The 14433-nt window shown below is 43.5% G+C and overlaps 1 protein-coding gene across 4 annotated transcripts in view; it reads right to left on the bottom strand.

The window, feature by feature from the left end:
• GLT6D1 (glycosyltransferase 6 domain containing 1) overlaps positions 1 to 4670 on the bottom strand; it is a 22499-nt gene extending 17829 nt beyond the window's left edge. For 2 of the 4 annotated variants that reach the window (XM_017848515.1, XM_017848519.1), the window contains exons 1-3: positions 2715 to 2729; positions 2538 to 2614; positions 1504 to 1556 (exon numbers count right to left, since the gene is read on the bottom strand). In XM_017848515.1, the coding sequence (XP_017704004.1) occupies positions 1504 to 1556 (53 nt within the window). In that variant the 5' untranslated portion in view covers positions 2538 to 2614; positions 2715 to 2729. Of the gene's footprint in view, positions 1 to 1503; positions 1557 to 2537; positions 2615 to 2714; positions 2903 to 4197; positions 4515 to 4534 lie in introns of those variants that run through there. The other 2 variants (XM_017848501.1, XM_017848507.1) reach the window with 2 other exon arrangements.
• Between the last annotated feature and the right edge of the window lie 9763 nt (positions 4671 to 14433).

Below are 14433 nucleotides of genomic sequence, written 5' to 3'. Positions count from 1 at the left end.
TTTTTTTGAGATGGAGTTTCACTCTTGTTGCCCAGGCTGGAGTGCAGTGGCATGATCTCAGCTCACCGCAACCTCCACCTCCCGGGTTCAAGTGATTCTCCTGCCTCAGCCTCCTGGGTAGCTGGGATTATAGGCCTGCACCACCATAGCCTGGCTAATTTTGTATTGATAGTAGAGATGGAGTTTCTCCATGCTGGTCAGGCTGGTCTCAAACTCCTGACCTCAGGTGATCCACCTGCCTCGGCTTCCCAAAGTGCTGGGATTACAGGCATGAGCCACCACACCAGGCCAGCTCATTTCTTTTTACTGTTGGGTGATATTCCACAGCACGTTTATCCTTCTCCTGTTGTCTGTTGGTTTCTGGTTTGGAGCACTTCATGAACTACAGCTTGTTTATCATTCACCTGCTGAAGGGCATCTAGTTTGTTCGTGGTTTGAGGCATTTATGAATAGAGTTTCTATAAACATCTTGTGGGCCGGGTGCGGTGGCTCACACCTGTAATCCCAGCACTTTGGGAGGCCGAGACGGGCGGATCACGAGGTCAGGAGATCGAGACCATCCTGGCTAACATGGTGAAACCCCGTCTCTACTAAAAAATACAAAAAACTAGCCGGGCGAGGTGGCGGGCGCCTGTAGTCCCAGCTACTCGGGAGGCTGAGGCAGGAGAATGGCATAAACCCAGAAGGCAGAGCTTGCAGTGAGCTGAGATCCGGCCGCTGCACTCCAGCCTGGGCGACAGAGCCAGACTCCATCTCAAAAAAATTAAAAAATTTAAAAAAAAAACATCTTGTGTAGGGTTTTGTGTGGACGTAAGTTTTTTAATCAGTTGGCTAAATGCCTAGGAGCACAGCTGCTCCATGGCGTGGTAAAGCTCTGTCTAGCTTTCTAAGAAACTGCCACGCTGTCTTATAGAGTACCATTTTGCATTCCCACCAGCAATGAATGAGTGCTCCTGTCGCTCTACTTCCTCACCAGAAGCTGGTTTTCAGATTTTAGATTTTTGGGTGTTAGCCATTCTAATGGGTGTGTAGTGGTATCTCCTGTCTTCATTGCCGTTCCCTGATGACAAATGAGACTGAGAATCTTGGCGTTTGCTTATTTCCCATCGGTATATCTTCTCTTGTGAGATTCTATTCAGCTCCTTCGCTCATTTTTAAATGTTTTAAAAGCCAATATTTAATTTTTAAATTCAGGTGTTTGTTTCCTTAGTGTCGAATTTTAAGAGCTCTTTGCATATTTTGGATACAAGTCCCTTACCAGTTACATATTGTGCAAAGCCTTCATTTTCAAAAACCATTATCTCTCATGATACTACTGCTGTTCAAATAGCCTCTGGAAACACTGCATTGCTTATGAGGAAGACCATGAGGAGTGGTACAGAGAAAGCAAGAATTTGAGTTTTTCTGGATGAGAGAATATTAGCAGATGTATGAGTCTGTTTTCATGCTGCTGATAAAGACATACCCAAGACTGGGAAGAAAAAGAGCTTTAATTGGACTTACAGTTCCACATGGCTGGGGAGGCCCAGAATCATAGCGGGAGGCAAAAGGTACATCTTCCATGGCGGCAGGCAAGAGAAAATGAGAAAGAAGCAAAAGCAGAAACCACTGATAAACGCATCAGATCTCATGAGACTTATTCATTATTACGAGAATAGCACAGGAAAGACGGCCCCCATGATTCATTACCTCCCCTGGGTCCCTCCCACAACATGTGGGAATTCTGAGAGACACAATTCAAGTTGAGATTTGGGTGGGGAAAACAGCTAAACCATATCAGCAGGTTTACAGATGTGTCCTCTAGTACACGTTTCTATATGCATAGACACAGGTTGACTTTAGTCTTTTTTACATTAAACACAAAGATGGAAACTTGAGACAGTTTATAATTCCTCTAAAATGGCATGCTCACCTTTATTTTTTATTATGCTTGTTTTATAAAATATTATATCCCTGGCATTGTCTTTCATGTATGTTTACTGTCTACCTTCTCTAAATAGAATGGAAGCTCCCTGAGGACAGGCACTTTAGTTATCACTGCATCCCCAGCACCTAGAATAGAGCCTGGCACCTAGAAGGCACTCTATTGAGTGAATAATTGTTGAATGTTTAACAATGAAATAATTAAAATATGTATATTTTCCTTTGTCCCACAAAGACAAAGTAACTTCTGATTTACTTAGAGAGTAGTATTGATATCTTTGGACAAAACTCAGCAGTTTAGATTATCTCTGCCAGCCTGGGCAACATAGGTCTCTACAAAAAAATTTCAAAAATTAGTTGTGTGTGGTGACATGTGCCTGTAGTCCCACCTACTCAGGAGGCTGAGGCGGGAGGATCGCTTGAGCCTGGGAGGTCAAGACTGCAGTGAGCTAATATGGCACCACTGCACTCCAGCCTAGGCAACAGAGTAAGCCCCTGTCTCAAAAATTAAATCAAATTAAATCAAATTAGATTAAATTAAATTAAACTAAATTAAATTAAAACCACCTCTGCCAATCACTAAAGATCATGATTCATCAATATTTTATATTTACCTGAAATAACGCGCAACCAACATCAGTGAAAAAGCAAATAAAACCAATAACAGCATTCTTTTGGAATTCATTCTCTCCTAGGGAAAAAGGGAGAAAAAAATTAGATTTTAATCAATAAAAAATGACGTATTTGTCATCTTCTAACAATGAGTTAATGTATGGGCCTTGGACACCAACCTTAGAGATTGCTTCTAGAATATTCAGCTGTCAGGAGACAGCGACTTGAGTAGGGAAGCCTCTCTTCTCCTTCAAGTGCCTGGGGCTGACTGTTCCTTGTGGGCCAGCTTCACGTGCACTCTGACTTTTCGTATCAAAGTCTGCCTTGATTGCATAAAAGAAACTCAATAAATCTCTCCACTGCAGGTCTGTGAAAACAGAATGAGGTCTTGATGAGGAAGTCATCTTGACCTAGGATAATGTATTCTGTCCCCAAAGTCAACTTTTTATTCTTTCTTCCTCGCTGAGATCATAAGATGAGTAACCTGTTCCCAGACTATGCCGGTCGAAAAATTTACAAGTGCTCTCAAAGGTAGATCTTGTAAACAGGGAATGAAGTCTAAGTTAAAAGCATTAGACTTTAAGATGGAAATCTGGACTCTCACCAGTGCCTGAGTTTGTGATGGAGGCTTCACGTGGGATTTGGTTTACAAGCCCATTGGGAGCACGCCACTGGGCTGTGTGTCCACACAAAATGCAGGTCTCTGATTCTCTGATTTTCCTTTTTTTTTTTTTTTTTTTTTTGAGATGGAGTCTCACTCCGTCTCCCAGATTGGAATGCAGTGGCAGGATCTTGGCTCACTGCAACCTCTGCCTCCTGGGTTCAAGCAACTCTCCTGCCTCAGCCACCACACCCAGCTAATGTTTGTATTTTTAGTGAAGACAGGATTTCACCATGTTGGTCAGGCTGGTCTTGAACTGCTGACCTCAGGTGATCCACCCACAGCCTCCCAGTTATTTTCATTTTTGAACACTCATTTAACAAACATGATGCTTTAGTTCTGCACTGATAGCCATAAAGTAGCCACTTGCCATGTGTAGTCCCTGAGTGTGTGAAATGCAGCTGCTATGAAATGAGGTAAGCTGCAAGTGTACAAAACACATGGGGTCTCAAAGTCAAACACAGTGGGAAAGAAAAGAATTTACCATCTCACTCATAACTTCATATCGATTCCACACTGAAATGGTAACAGTCTGGGTGTTGTAGTCTGGAAAGAGTGAGTTAAATGAAAAATAAATTATGAAAATTAATTCACTTGTTTCTTCTTACTGTTTGTAATGTGGCTACTAGGAAACTGGACATTGAAAATGTGGCTCACCAGCCAGGCGCGGGGGCTCACACCTCTAATCCCAGCACTGTGGGAGGCTGAGGCGGGTGGATCATGAGTTCAGGAGTTTAAGACCAGCTGGACCAACATGGTGAGACCCTGTCTCTACTAAAAATACAAAAATTAGCTGGGTGTGGTGGTGCATACCTGTAATCCCAGATACTCAGGAGGCTGAGGCAGCAGAATCGCTTGAACCCAGGAGGCGGAGGTTGCAGTAGGCTGAGATTGTGCCACTGCACTCCAACCTAGGTGACAGAGCGAGACTCTGTCTCAAAAAAAAAAAGAGAGAAAAGAAAAAGAAAAGACAGAAAAGAAAGAAAGAAAATGAGGCTCACATTGTATTTCTATGGGGGCAGTTCTTCATATAATCCCGTCCTCGGCAGACTTCAGTTGGGCCCAGTTCTTGTGCCTCTGCAATTTGAAACTGACCACCTTTTAAATTCAAGATCACTAGAAATGCCATGTGGATGGGGTAAGACAGGCCCATCTAGCCAGATTCTCTGCAGCAGCATTCCCTCCTCCATAACATCATCCCTAGGCACCCTTCTAGCTGTGTTGATGAGCTGCCTGTCTGTCAATATTTTTCCGATGTCAAGGTTAGGGGATGACCCTAACCCTGATTTTACCACAATCATCCAAACTCTCCTAGATCCCTCTTTAAAAGTCCTTTACCCTGGGTTAGAGTGATGTAAAGAGGTAGCCAAAGCCATCCCACGAGGAGAGGTATCTTCCAAGCATCATATCTTTTGGTCTGTGTGTTGCGTCACAAACCAGCTGCCGTCTACTGCTCTCCTGGCGCTGGAGTCTTCTGTTGGTGCTGACATCACTGGGCTCCTTTGATGATGCAAGTGTCACAGTGACACCTCTGCCCACAGGTTCTTCCCATGGTTATGAGGACAAGACTTTGTCCCATTTGAAAAATTAAAGGATAGGCTGGGTGCGGTGGCTCATGCCTGTAATCCCAGCACTTTGGGAGGCCAAGGTGGGTAGATCATCTGAGGTCAGGAGTTCAAAACCAGCCTGGCCAACATGGTGAAACCTCATCTCTACTAAAAATACAAAAAAATTAGCCAGGCGTGGTGGTGGACGCCTGTAATCCCAGCTACTTGGGAGGCTGAGAACAGAAGAATTGCTTAAGCTCATGAGGCAGAGGTTGCAGTGAGCCCAGATCATGCCATTGCACTCCAGCCTGGGCAACAGAGCAAGAACTCATCTCAAAAAAAAAAAAAGAACAGAACAGAAAGAGGAGGAAGGAAGGAGGAGGGAGGGAAGGAAGGAAGGAAGAAGGAAGGAAGGAAGGAAGGAAGGAAGGAAGGAAGAAGAAGGAAGGAAGGGGAAGGAGGAAGGAAGGAAGGAAGGAAGGAAGGAGGAAGGAAGGAAGTGAAGGAAAGAAGAAGGAAGGAAGGAAGGAAGGAAGGAAGGAAGGAAGGAAGGAAAGAAGGAAGGAAGGAAGGAAGGAAGGAAATTTGTAAATATCCTTTTGCTTTTCATTTCCTTTGTTGTGTCTCCTTACTTCCTAATCACTGATTCTTACTTATGGAGAGATATTCTGAATGACCTATGTTTATATTCATACAACAGAGGAAAAATGCAGCATCCTTCTCCTCCTTCATCCTCTTTGAGGTTCTGTCTGATCACCCCAAGACAGTAAAACCCTTCTTATGCTGTCTGAGGATGTCATTTAAGTACTTATTTTTCTGATTACAGAAACAGCATGTTTTTGTGTTATGAGTCAGATGCCTCACTGCACAAAGGAAATGACAATTGTACATAATTCCACCATCTTCAGACAGCCACCTTCATTCGTGGTCATAATAGGAACCTTTATTTATTTCACCCCTCTCATTTGAAAATAAAATAGTTTTTCTTATTGAAAAAGTAGGCTGGGTGCAGTGGCTCATGCCTGTAATCCCAGCACTTTGGGAGGCCAAGGTGGGCAGATCACAAGGTCAAGAGATCAAGACCATCCTGGCCAACATGGTGAAACCCCATCTCTACTAAAAATACAAAAATTAGCCAGGCGCATGCCTGTAGTCCCAGCTACTCGGGAGGCTGAGGCAGGAGAATTGCTTGAACCCAAGAGGTGAAGGTTGTAGAGCTGAGATCAAGCCACTGCACTCCAGCCTGGCAACAGAGCAAGACCCTGTCTCAAAAAAAAAAAGAAAGAAAGAAAGAAAAACTAGCATATGTACATGTTAGTTTCACATAGCTGCCATAACGAATTAAACTGAGCAGCTTAAAACAACACAAATTTATTCTCTGACAATTCTGGAAGCTAGGAGCCCCAGATGGAGGTGTCTCCAGTATCTCATGCTGCAGCCGCCCTTGGCTCCCTTGGCTTGAGTACGCATCCCTCTTCTCAGCCTCTGTCATCACACAGTGCTCTCTCTCTCTCTCTCTCTCTCTCTCTCTCTCTCTGTGTGTGTGTGTGTGTGTGTATGTGTGTGTGTGTCTTTCCTCCTCTCCTTAGGACATCGTCATGTTGCGTTAAGGGCCACCCTACTGCAGTGTGACCTCATCTTAATTTACACCTTAACGATAATCCTCAAAGACCCGATTTCCAAATAAGATCACATTCACAGATACCAGGGGTTAGGACTTGGGCATATGTTTTTAAGGAATACCATTCGACCCAGCAAACTTGGAAAAAAAAAAAAAATCAAAATAACGCATCTGCCAGGTATGATGGCTCTAGCCTGTAATCCCAGCACTTTGAGAGGCAAAGGTGGGTGGATTGTTTGAGCTCAGGAGTTCGAGACTAGGCAACATGGAGAAACCCTATCTCTACTAAAATAAAAAAAATAGCTGGGTGTGGTAGCACACACCTGTAGTCCCAGCTACTCAGGAAGCTGAGGTGGGAGGATCTCTTGAGGTCAGGAGATGGAGGTTGCAGTGAGCCATGATCAAACCACTGCACTGCAGCCTGGGTGACCCAGCAAGACCCTGTCTCAAAAATAAAAACAAAACACTGAACAGTGCAAAGGGTTCTGCAATGCGCACCAAGTCTACTTCTTTGCTGGCTCTGGCTCTCCTCCTCCTCCACCCCAGGAGCACACACTGTAATGGCCCTTGGGTTTTATCCCATAACCCTTCTATGCATACAGAGACATACAGAGTTTGGTCTGTAGTTTCCTTTTGGGTACAAGTGGTGATGTGCTACACTCTTCAGCACCCTGAGTTTCTCTCTCAGTATATTTTGAAGATCATTCCATTACATCTCATTCAAATTCAACTTGTTATTTACAGCCACACTGTATCCCATTATATGAGTGTACTGTAATTTATGTAACCAGTCTCCTATTGCCAGACATTCGTGATAATGCCACCATGACAATCCTGGGACATGCTCTGCGACCACGTGTTGGCCGACACTGACTTGATCCCCAGAAATGTAATTGCTGGTGTGGATGAAAAGAGTCAAATTCTGTAAAATATTTGAAGAGATTTATTCTGAGCCAAATATGAGTGACTATGGCCTATGACACAGCCCTCAGGAGATCCTGAGAACATGTGCCCAAGGTGGTCAGGGTAGAGCTTGGTTTTACATATTTTAGGAAGGCATGAGACGTCAATCAAATACATTTAAGAAATACATTCGTTTGGTTCAGAAAGATGGGACAACTCAAAGCAGAGACTTCCAGGCTATTGGTAAATTTAAACATTTTCTGGTTGACAATTGGTTGAGGTTATCTGAAGACCTGGGATTAATGGAAAGGATGTTCAGGTCAAGACAAAGGATTGTGGGGACCAAGTTTTATTGTGCAGAGGAATCTCTCAGATAGCAGCCTTCAGAGAGAGCGAGCCTGTTGTAAAATGTTTCTTATGGGACCTAAAAGGGAGCCTGGCTCTTAGTTGATTATCTCCTGGATCTGGAAAGGAAGGAAGGAAAACAAAGGGGAAGGGGATTCTCTATAGGATGTAGATTTTTTTCCCACAAGAGATTTTGCAGGGCAATTTCAAGGCATGACAAGGAAATATATTTTGGGGTTAAATATTTTGTTTTCCTTGCCTCATAATATTATGCCACAGTCAGACTGAAAAGCAAGTCACAATACACAGGGTCAAATAAAACCCATCTGATGAGAATCCATGATCTGTACAGCATGACTCCCCAGACCCCTTAGGTAGGAATTTGGGCAAGATAAAAATGCAGAGGTTAGTTCTCACTAGGTTGAAGGTTCTGCCCATTTAGAATGTAAGCAGCTATTGTCAAGGTGCTTTCCACAGAGGTGGGACTGGTTCCACTGCACCGTCAATGGATGAAAACACACTCCCCTACATCCCCAGAGACACAGGTGCTCTGAACACGGTGAGCACTTGGCAATCTGCTGGTATGTGTCAGATACAGTAAGTTCCTCTTCAAAGGTTTAATTTCTGACTTCCTTGTTCTTTGTTCTCGAGATCAACTTCCTTGTCCCTTCGCCTAAGCTACCTGCTCTGTAAACACAACTTCTCCCACCAGTCCCAATCTGTAACTCACATTTCTTCCTTATTTGGAAAGAGTCCTCTTTTACTCCTGGCTACCCATTCCGTAAACTGCCCCTTCCGCTGAAACAGCTCTTCCCGCGGAAACTACCCTGCCGGCCTTTGCCGCACTGTGACATGCCCAAACATGCCTTGTACCATAACAGACAGCCTCTCCCTTCCCACCTAATTAGCTATATTCAGTTTTAGACAGTGATTTGCTTTAATGCGACCCCCAGAGCAAATGCCAGAGAAAAGGCAAGTAGGCAAGGCAAAAAAACTTTATTTACAAGCCAATGTGAAGGAGGGAGCGAGGTTCACCGGTCTCCGGCGGTGGAGGAGGTCCGCACAGGAGCAGGGGCCAAGGAAGTTCGCACTGGCCTTCTCGGACGAGGTTCCGGGGTCCCGCGGACGAGGAGGGGCCAAGGAAGTTCACATCGCGCGCCCGCCAGGAGCGGCTTTTATGTCCTGGGCCCGGGAGTGGGAGGGCAGTGGGCGGGACATAGGCGGGTCGGGGGCGGGTCGGTAGGCGTGGCTAGGCGGGTTCCGGTTTTTCTCCGTCGGAGGTCGGGTTGCGCCTGCGCAGTCGACCCCTGTCTTTCCCCGGTGTGGGAAAGTTGACGGTGAAGAACCCGGAACTGCGCCATCTTGCCTCCGTTCGTCCAAACACACAGTAGCCAATCAGGTCAGTTTAGATTGTGCAGTCTGACTCCAGCCAATGGAGACAGGACACAGAAGCAGAGACTAACTGCGTTAGGGATAAAAAATCCTTCCGTCCTTTGTTCGGTGTGCTCTCGCAGTGGCCGGAAGTGCAAGCAGCACCCTTCCGCAGAAGTAAATTTGCCTTGCTGAGAAATCCTTTGTTTGAGTGCTCATTTTCCTTGCAACTCTGAGCTCTTGTTTCTAACATACAAAATGTTCTTTTGCTGTAGTTTTAGTTGCATTTATTTTACTATGGCTGATGTTAAGCATCTTTTCACCTGTCTGAGAGTCATTGCATTGCTTGTCTGTAAACTGTCTGTAGCTTTTTTTCACTTTCTGTTGGATTCTTTGTCTTTTTACATTTTAAAAGCTTGGTTCATCCTGGGTCGGCTGAGCCACACCTGTCCAGACCCATCCAATCAGGGGCCCTTACCTCCAGCACTTGACACTAACTCACAGGCTGCAGACCCTACCCTTATCCCAGGCAACTTTCAGTCCTTTCCAAGGTCAAATACCATATTGATTGTAGTATTTACATATTCCTTACCATTTTCATTAGGTTCCTCCTTTTTGTGCGTTAATGATGAAATTTTTGAACATTGTGATCCTAACCCCTATTTTTTCCCACCAGTCGTGATATTTTTGGCACTATTTTGCAGAGTATGGTGAATTTCAGGAACATGTATGTCACATTATAGCATAACTGATTGTATAGCAAATGGAAATATAAAGCAAATGGACAGAAATAAGTTTTCTACAACAGCAATTACAGCAAATGTAATTTGGTTAATTCTCTCTAGTTTAAAGAAAATGACCCTTAGACAACATTTCAAAAAGTCAATAATATATTGTTTATAAGAGATACCAAAAAAATGGGACATTGGAAGTAAAAATGGAGAACACTTTTCTATCAAACAAGAACCTAAAGAATGTCAAGAGTTGTTTGCTTGTTTGTTTTGTAGTTTTCAGCATGCAAATTCTGAACATGTTTCAGTAAAATGTATGTCTAGTATTTCATTTTGTTGCTATTTTAAATGGTACTTTCTTTTAAAAAAAATTGATTTGTGAATGGAAAATAAAAAACTTGGGACCTCAATTCACTCACCCCAAAGAAAAAAAATTAAGCTGGAAGCTGAGTCACATAAGAAGCTGCTTCTCCTTTTGTTTGTAAGTAGAAAGCTACAGATAAAAGGTTAAGTATCTTCACAGGTAGCTGCTCCATGTTCACCTGACCTTATGAAAAGTGTAGATTTACTGAGCATGAGACAAATACATGATTGACTGTTCTCCTACACGTTCCTTTTCTCTTGCAACCTGTGGATGACCACACCCTCTTTCCCGCCAGCCCACTTCTCCCCTTTAAATATTGAGGCCCTCAAAGTCATCTTTGGAGAAAGGCACAGACCGCAGACTGTTTCTGTGATTCTGGTTTTCTTTTCCTTAACATTGGCAAGATAAACTCCTGAATTGATTAAGACCTGTCTCAGATACTTTTTGGCTTACAAATTGTGACCAACTGAAGGAACTATGAGTGGAGGTGGTCCTTGTACAAATTTCCTAAGGACCAAACTCTGATTTTTTTTTTTTTGAGACCGAGTCTCGTTCTGTCACCCAGGCTGGAGTGCAGTGGCATGATCTTGGCTCACTGCAACCTCTGCCTTCCAGGTTCAAGTGATTCTCCTTAAACTTATTTTTATCATGCCCAAATTCCTATCTAAGGGGCCTGGGTAAGTCATGCCACACAAATCATAAATTATCATTAGCTGGGTTTTATTTAACCCACATATTGTGACTTACTTTCCAACCTGACTGTGGCATAACATTATGAGACAAGGAAGAAAATCAAAATGTTTGACCACAAAACATGTTTCTTTGCCATATCTTGAAATGGCCCTGTAAAGTTGTCTTTTGTGGGGGAAAATCTGCATTTCTAAATAATCTGAATTAACATAGCTAGATCTCTTTCTTCCAGGCCCTCCCAATCCTAAAGCGATTAACTAAAAGTCTAGAACCTTTTAAAGATCTGAGTAGGAAACATTTGTCATCTGTTGTCTCTAAGGGCAGCCACTATAAGACTCCAAAAGAACCTTGGTCTGCACAATCTTTTATCTTAACCTGAATATTTCCTTTCTATAATCCCAGGTCTTTAGACAGACTCAACCAATTGTCAACCAGAAGATGTTTAACTTTACCTACAACCTGAAAGCCCCACTTTGTCCCACCTTTCTGGACCAAAACAATATATTTCTTAAATGTATTTGACTGATGTCTCATGCCTCCTTAAAATGCATAAAACCAAGTTTATATAAAATGTATAGAACCAACTGCCTTGGGCACATGTTCTCAGGTCCTCCTGAGGGCTGTGTCACGGGCCATCGTCACTCATGTTTGGCTCAGAATAAATCCCTTCAAATATTTTACCAAGTTTGACTCTTTTTGTAGACACTCCTATCCATGCTTGATATCAGCTTGGGCTATCTTTATTGCTCAAGTGAATAGGATGATTTGCTGAAGTCCAATTTGCTGAAGTCCAGGAGTATCTCCTTCTCCCTCAGAGAATCCCTGATCTCCCAACATTCGGTTGGGATCTAAGGTTTCTTTTGCTGAGAAACTCCTTTTCTGGAGTTTCAGCTCACTTCCAACAGGGAAGGCGAGTTTGGGACTTTTCCTGCTTCTGAGATGGTAGAGAGCAGTCTTCAGCCTGGGCCCCATTTCTAGGTAAGTAGCTGAATTGGAGTTTCATCTTGAAAATTCTCCCTCATGACTAAAAGTTAAGATTGACCACCAGCTGGTCTTCATTTCTGCTTCCATTACAGCTCAGTAATCATACTGTTAGAAATTGTAAGTTACTCTTCAAAGCTTCCTTGGTCTTTCTTGCTCTGTACACAGCCCTTCCTGCTTCATCTGGAGCGAGCACTTGTTTATCTGCTTGATCTGTAACCAGCAAACCTCTTACTCTGTAAACCACCCTTCCCACCTAGTTGGTAAGGAACAGCCTCTCCCTTCCCACATAATTGGCCTTATTCGATTTCAAACACTAGCCAATCAGGTCAGCTTAGACTGTGCAGGCCAACTCCAACCAATGGGGAAAGGACACAGAAACACGAACTGCATTAGGGATAAAAACCCCTGCCCTACTCCGCTCGGTGTGCTCTTGCAATCATGACTGACGCAGGCAGCACCCTTCTGCAGAAGTAAATGTGCCTTGCTGAGAAATTTTCTGCCTAAGTGCTGGTTTTCTTTGCAGCACCAAGCATTTGTTTCTAACAATATAGTTTGGTTTCATTGTTGTTTTGGTCTTTCTCCCATTGGATTTGACCATCTCTACCTGACTTGGTCAGATCCAAATGAGAATTCCACAGTGTGGGTAACAAGGCCTCTGGATTGGCTAAAATTCCTTGAAGCTGCAGAAAAGAAAAGAAAAGAAAAGAGAAGAGAAGAGAAGAGAAGAGAAAAGAAAAGAACATGCACTTGATTTCTCTGTGTGCCTCCTTTCTTTTTTTTTTTTTTTTTTTGAGACGGCAGTCTCATGTGCACCAGCTGGAGTGCAGTGGCGCGATCTCGGGCTCACTGCAAGCTCCGGCCTCCGGGTTCCCCGCCATCTCCCGCCTTCAGCCTCCGAGTACTGGACTACACGCCCGCCACGCGCCGGCTAGTTTTTGTATTTTTAGTACGAGACGGGGTTTCACCGGTTAACCAGGATGGTCTCGATTCTCCTGACCTTGTGAATCCACCTGCCTCGGCCTCCCAAGTTGCTGGGTTACAGAGCTTGAGCCACCGCGCCTCGGCCTGTGCCTCCTTTCTTAAAATTATTCTTTTGTTTATTTTTCTTCCACCCTATTTCTCCCCAAAAGGGGAAGCCCTTTTGCCATCTTTGGTACCAAGTGGAAAAGAATGTCTAGAGAAGGTTTCTAATTGAAGCAGCGTCATTGTCTGAGGCAAATACCTGAGGTTCATCATCTCATACCGGGGAAATCGAGGATGTAGACACACAAGAAGTGAGTTTAAGAGCAGAGGCTTAATAGACAAAGGAAAGAGAAAAGAGGATAGCTCTCTCACCTGCAGAGAGAGAGGGGCACCCAAGGGGGTCTTCCAGGTCCTTGGTGAAATGCATGGGGTTTTATAGATGAGCTTGAGGAGGTGGTATCTGATTTACATAGGACATGAGAGGCTGGTCAGTCTAGGCGTGCCATCTGCATAGTGCACGAAGAAGCTGGCCAACCCACCCTAATCTCTTAGTATCCAGATGGGGTCTCTACCTGGCTGGTGTCATACTGCCTGCTTTTTACTGCACAGGTGGCGACCAAGAAAAGGGAAGGGGGAACCTCCATGTTGAACAGACTTGGCCTCCAAGGATCCCTCTTCGATCACCACAGCTGCCAGCATTTGCCTATGTAAACTTTTAGCTTGCTTATCTATATATGCAGTTTGATTTTTCAGGCTGCTTTTTGTTAGGAAAGAAATAATTTGGGGACTGCTTTTATTAAAAGGAAACTTTGCTGAGGACTCTCTTACCCTCCTTATCTGCCTAAATTTCTTTCTAGCTCCTGTATCATAATGACTGGGATCCTTAAATAACTCAGAATAAAGACACCACTCACCCTGTGCGGGGGTGTTGTGCTTTCTTTGTGGAGTTTTCAGAGTCATGGCAAATTCTTCTTAGGTCTAAAGTTCTGCTTTCCTGTATTGCATTACCTGAGTTCTTCAGCTTTTAGAGATATCAGAGATTACTCTGTACTGTGAGAGGATTTGACCTTGGCGTGTGTAATGGCAGATGAGAGCTAAAACGTTAGGGAAGACTGAGGACAGTTTACAGAAATTGGTCATTACTACGGGGGCCACTCATTGCACATTTAGATCAGAACATTGTGCGTGCTTTCTTGGCTCTGTTCCTTAGAGGGCTCCACCCTAAAGCCAATGATCTAATCAAGCTCAGCTGAAAATACTGCCTATCAAACTAGGTCACTTCAGTAAAATTCTGTGTAAAGGAAATTTACGTCTTTAAAGGAAATTTCCATTTTGTAAGGACATCTCTGTCTCTGCATCTAAACCACTAGGAACTTTAACTAAAGGGGAGACAATGGCTTCATTTACATGACAGACTTTGCCTTTTTTAGATCCAAGTCTGTGCCTTTGGGATGTACATTTTTTTGCCTGGCTTCATCTAAGTCATGTATTTGGAGATGCAAATTTAGAGTTGCTTAACCTTTTTTTTTCAGACATGGAATAGATAATCAAGAAATTAGTGGTCTAAAGTAGGGAAGAAAAAAATTTTGAAAAAAGGCAAGTGAAACATTTTAAATCTCTAAGATTTGCCTCTGTCTGGGTCTGTGTGTTCATATGTCACATGGAAATAATATTTCACTACCAATCATATGAAAGAGCTCTAATTAGTTGACTTAAAG

The sequence above is a fragment of the Rhinopithecus bieti genome, unplaced genomic scaffold (genome assembly GCF_001698545.2).
Source record: "Rhinopithecus bieti isolate Rb0 unplaced genomic scaffold, ASM169854v2 scaffold_2205, whole genome shotgun sequence".
Taxonomy (NCBI): Eukaryota; Metazoa; Chordata; class Mammalia; order Primates; family Cercopithecidae; genus Rhinopithecus; species Rhinopithecus bieti.
This window is presented reverse-complemented; position numbering and strand designations above follow the sequence as displayed.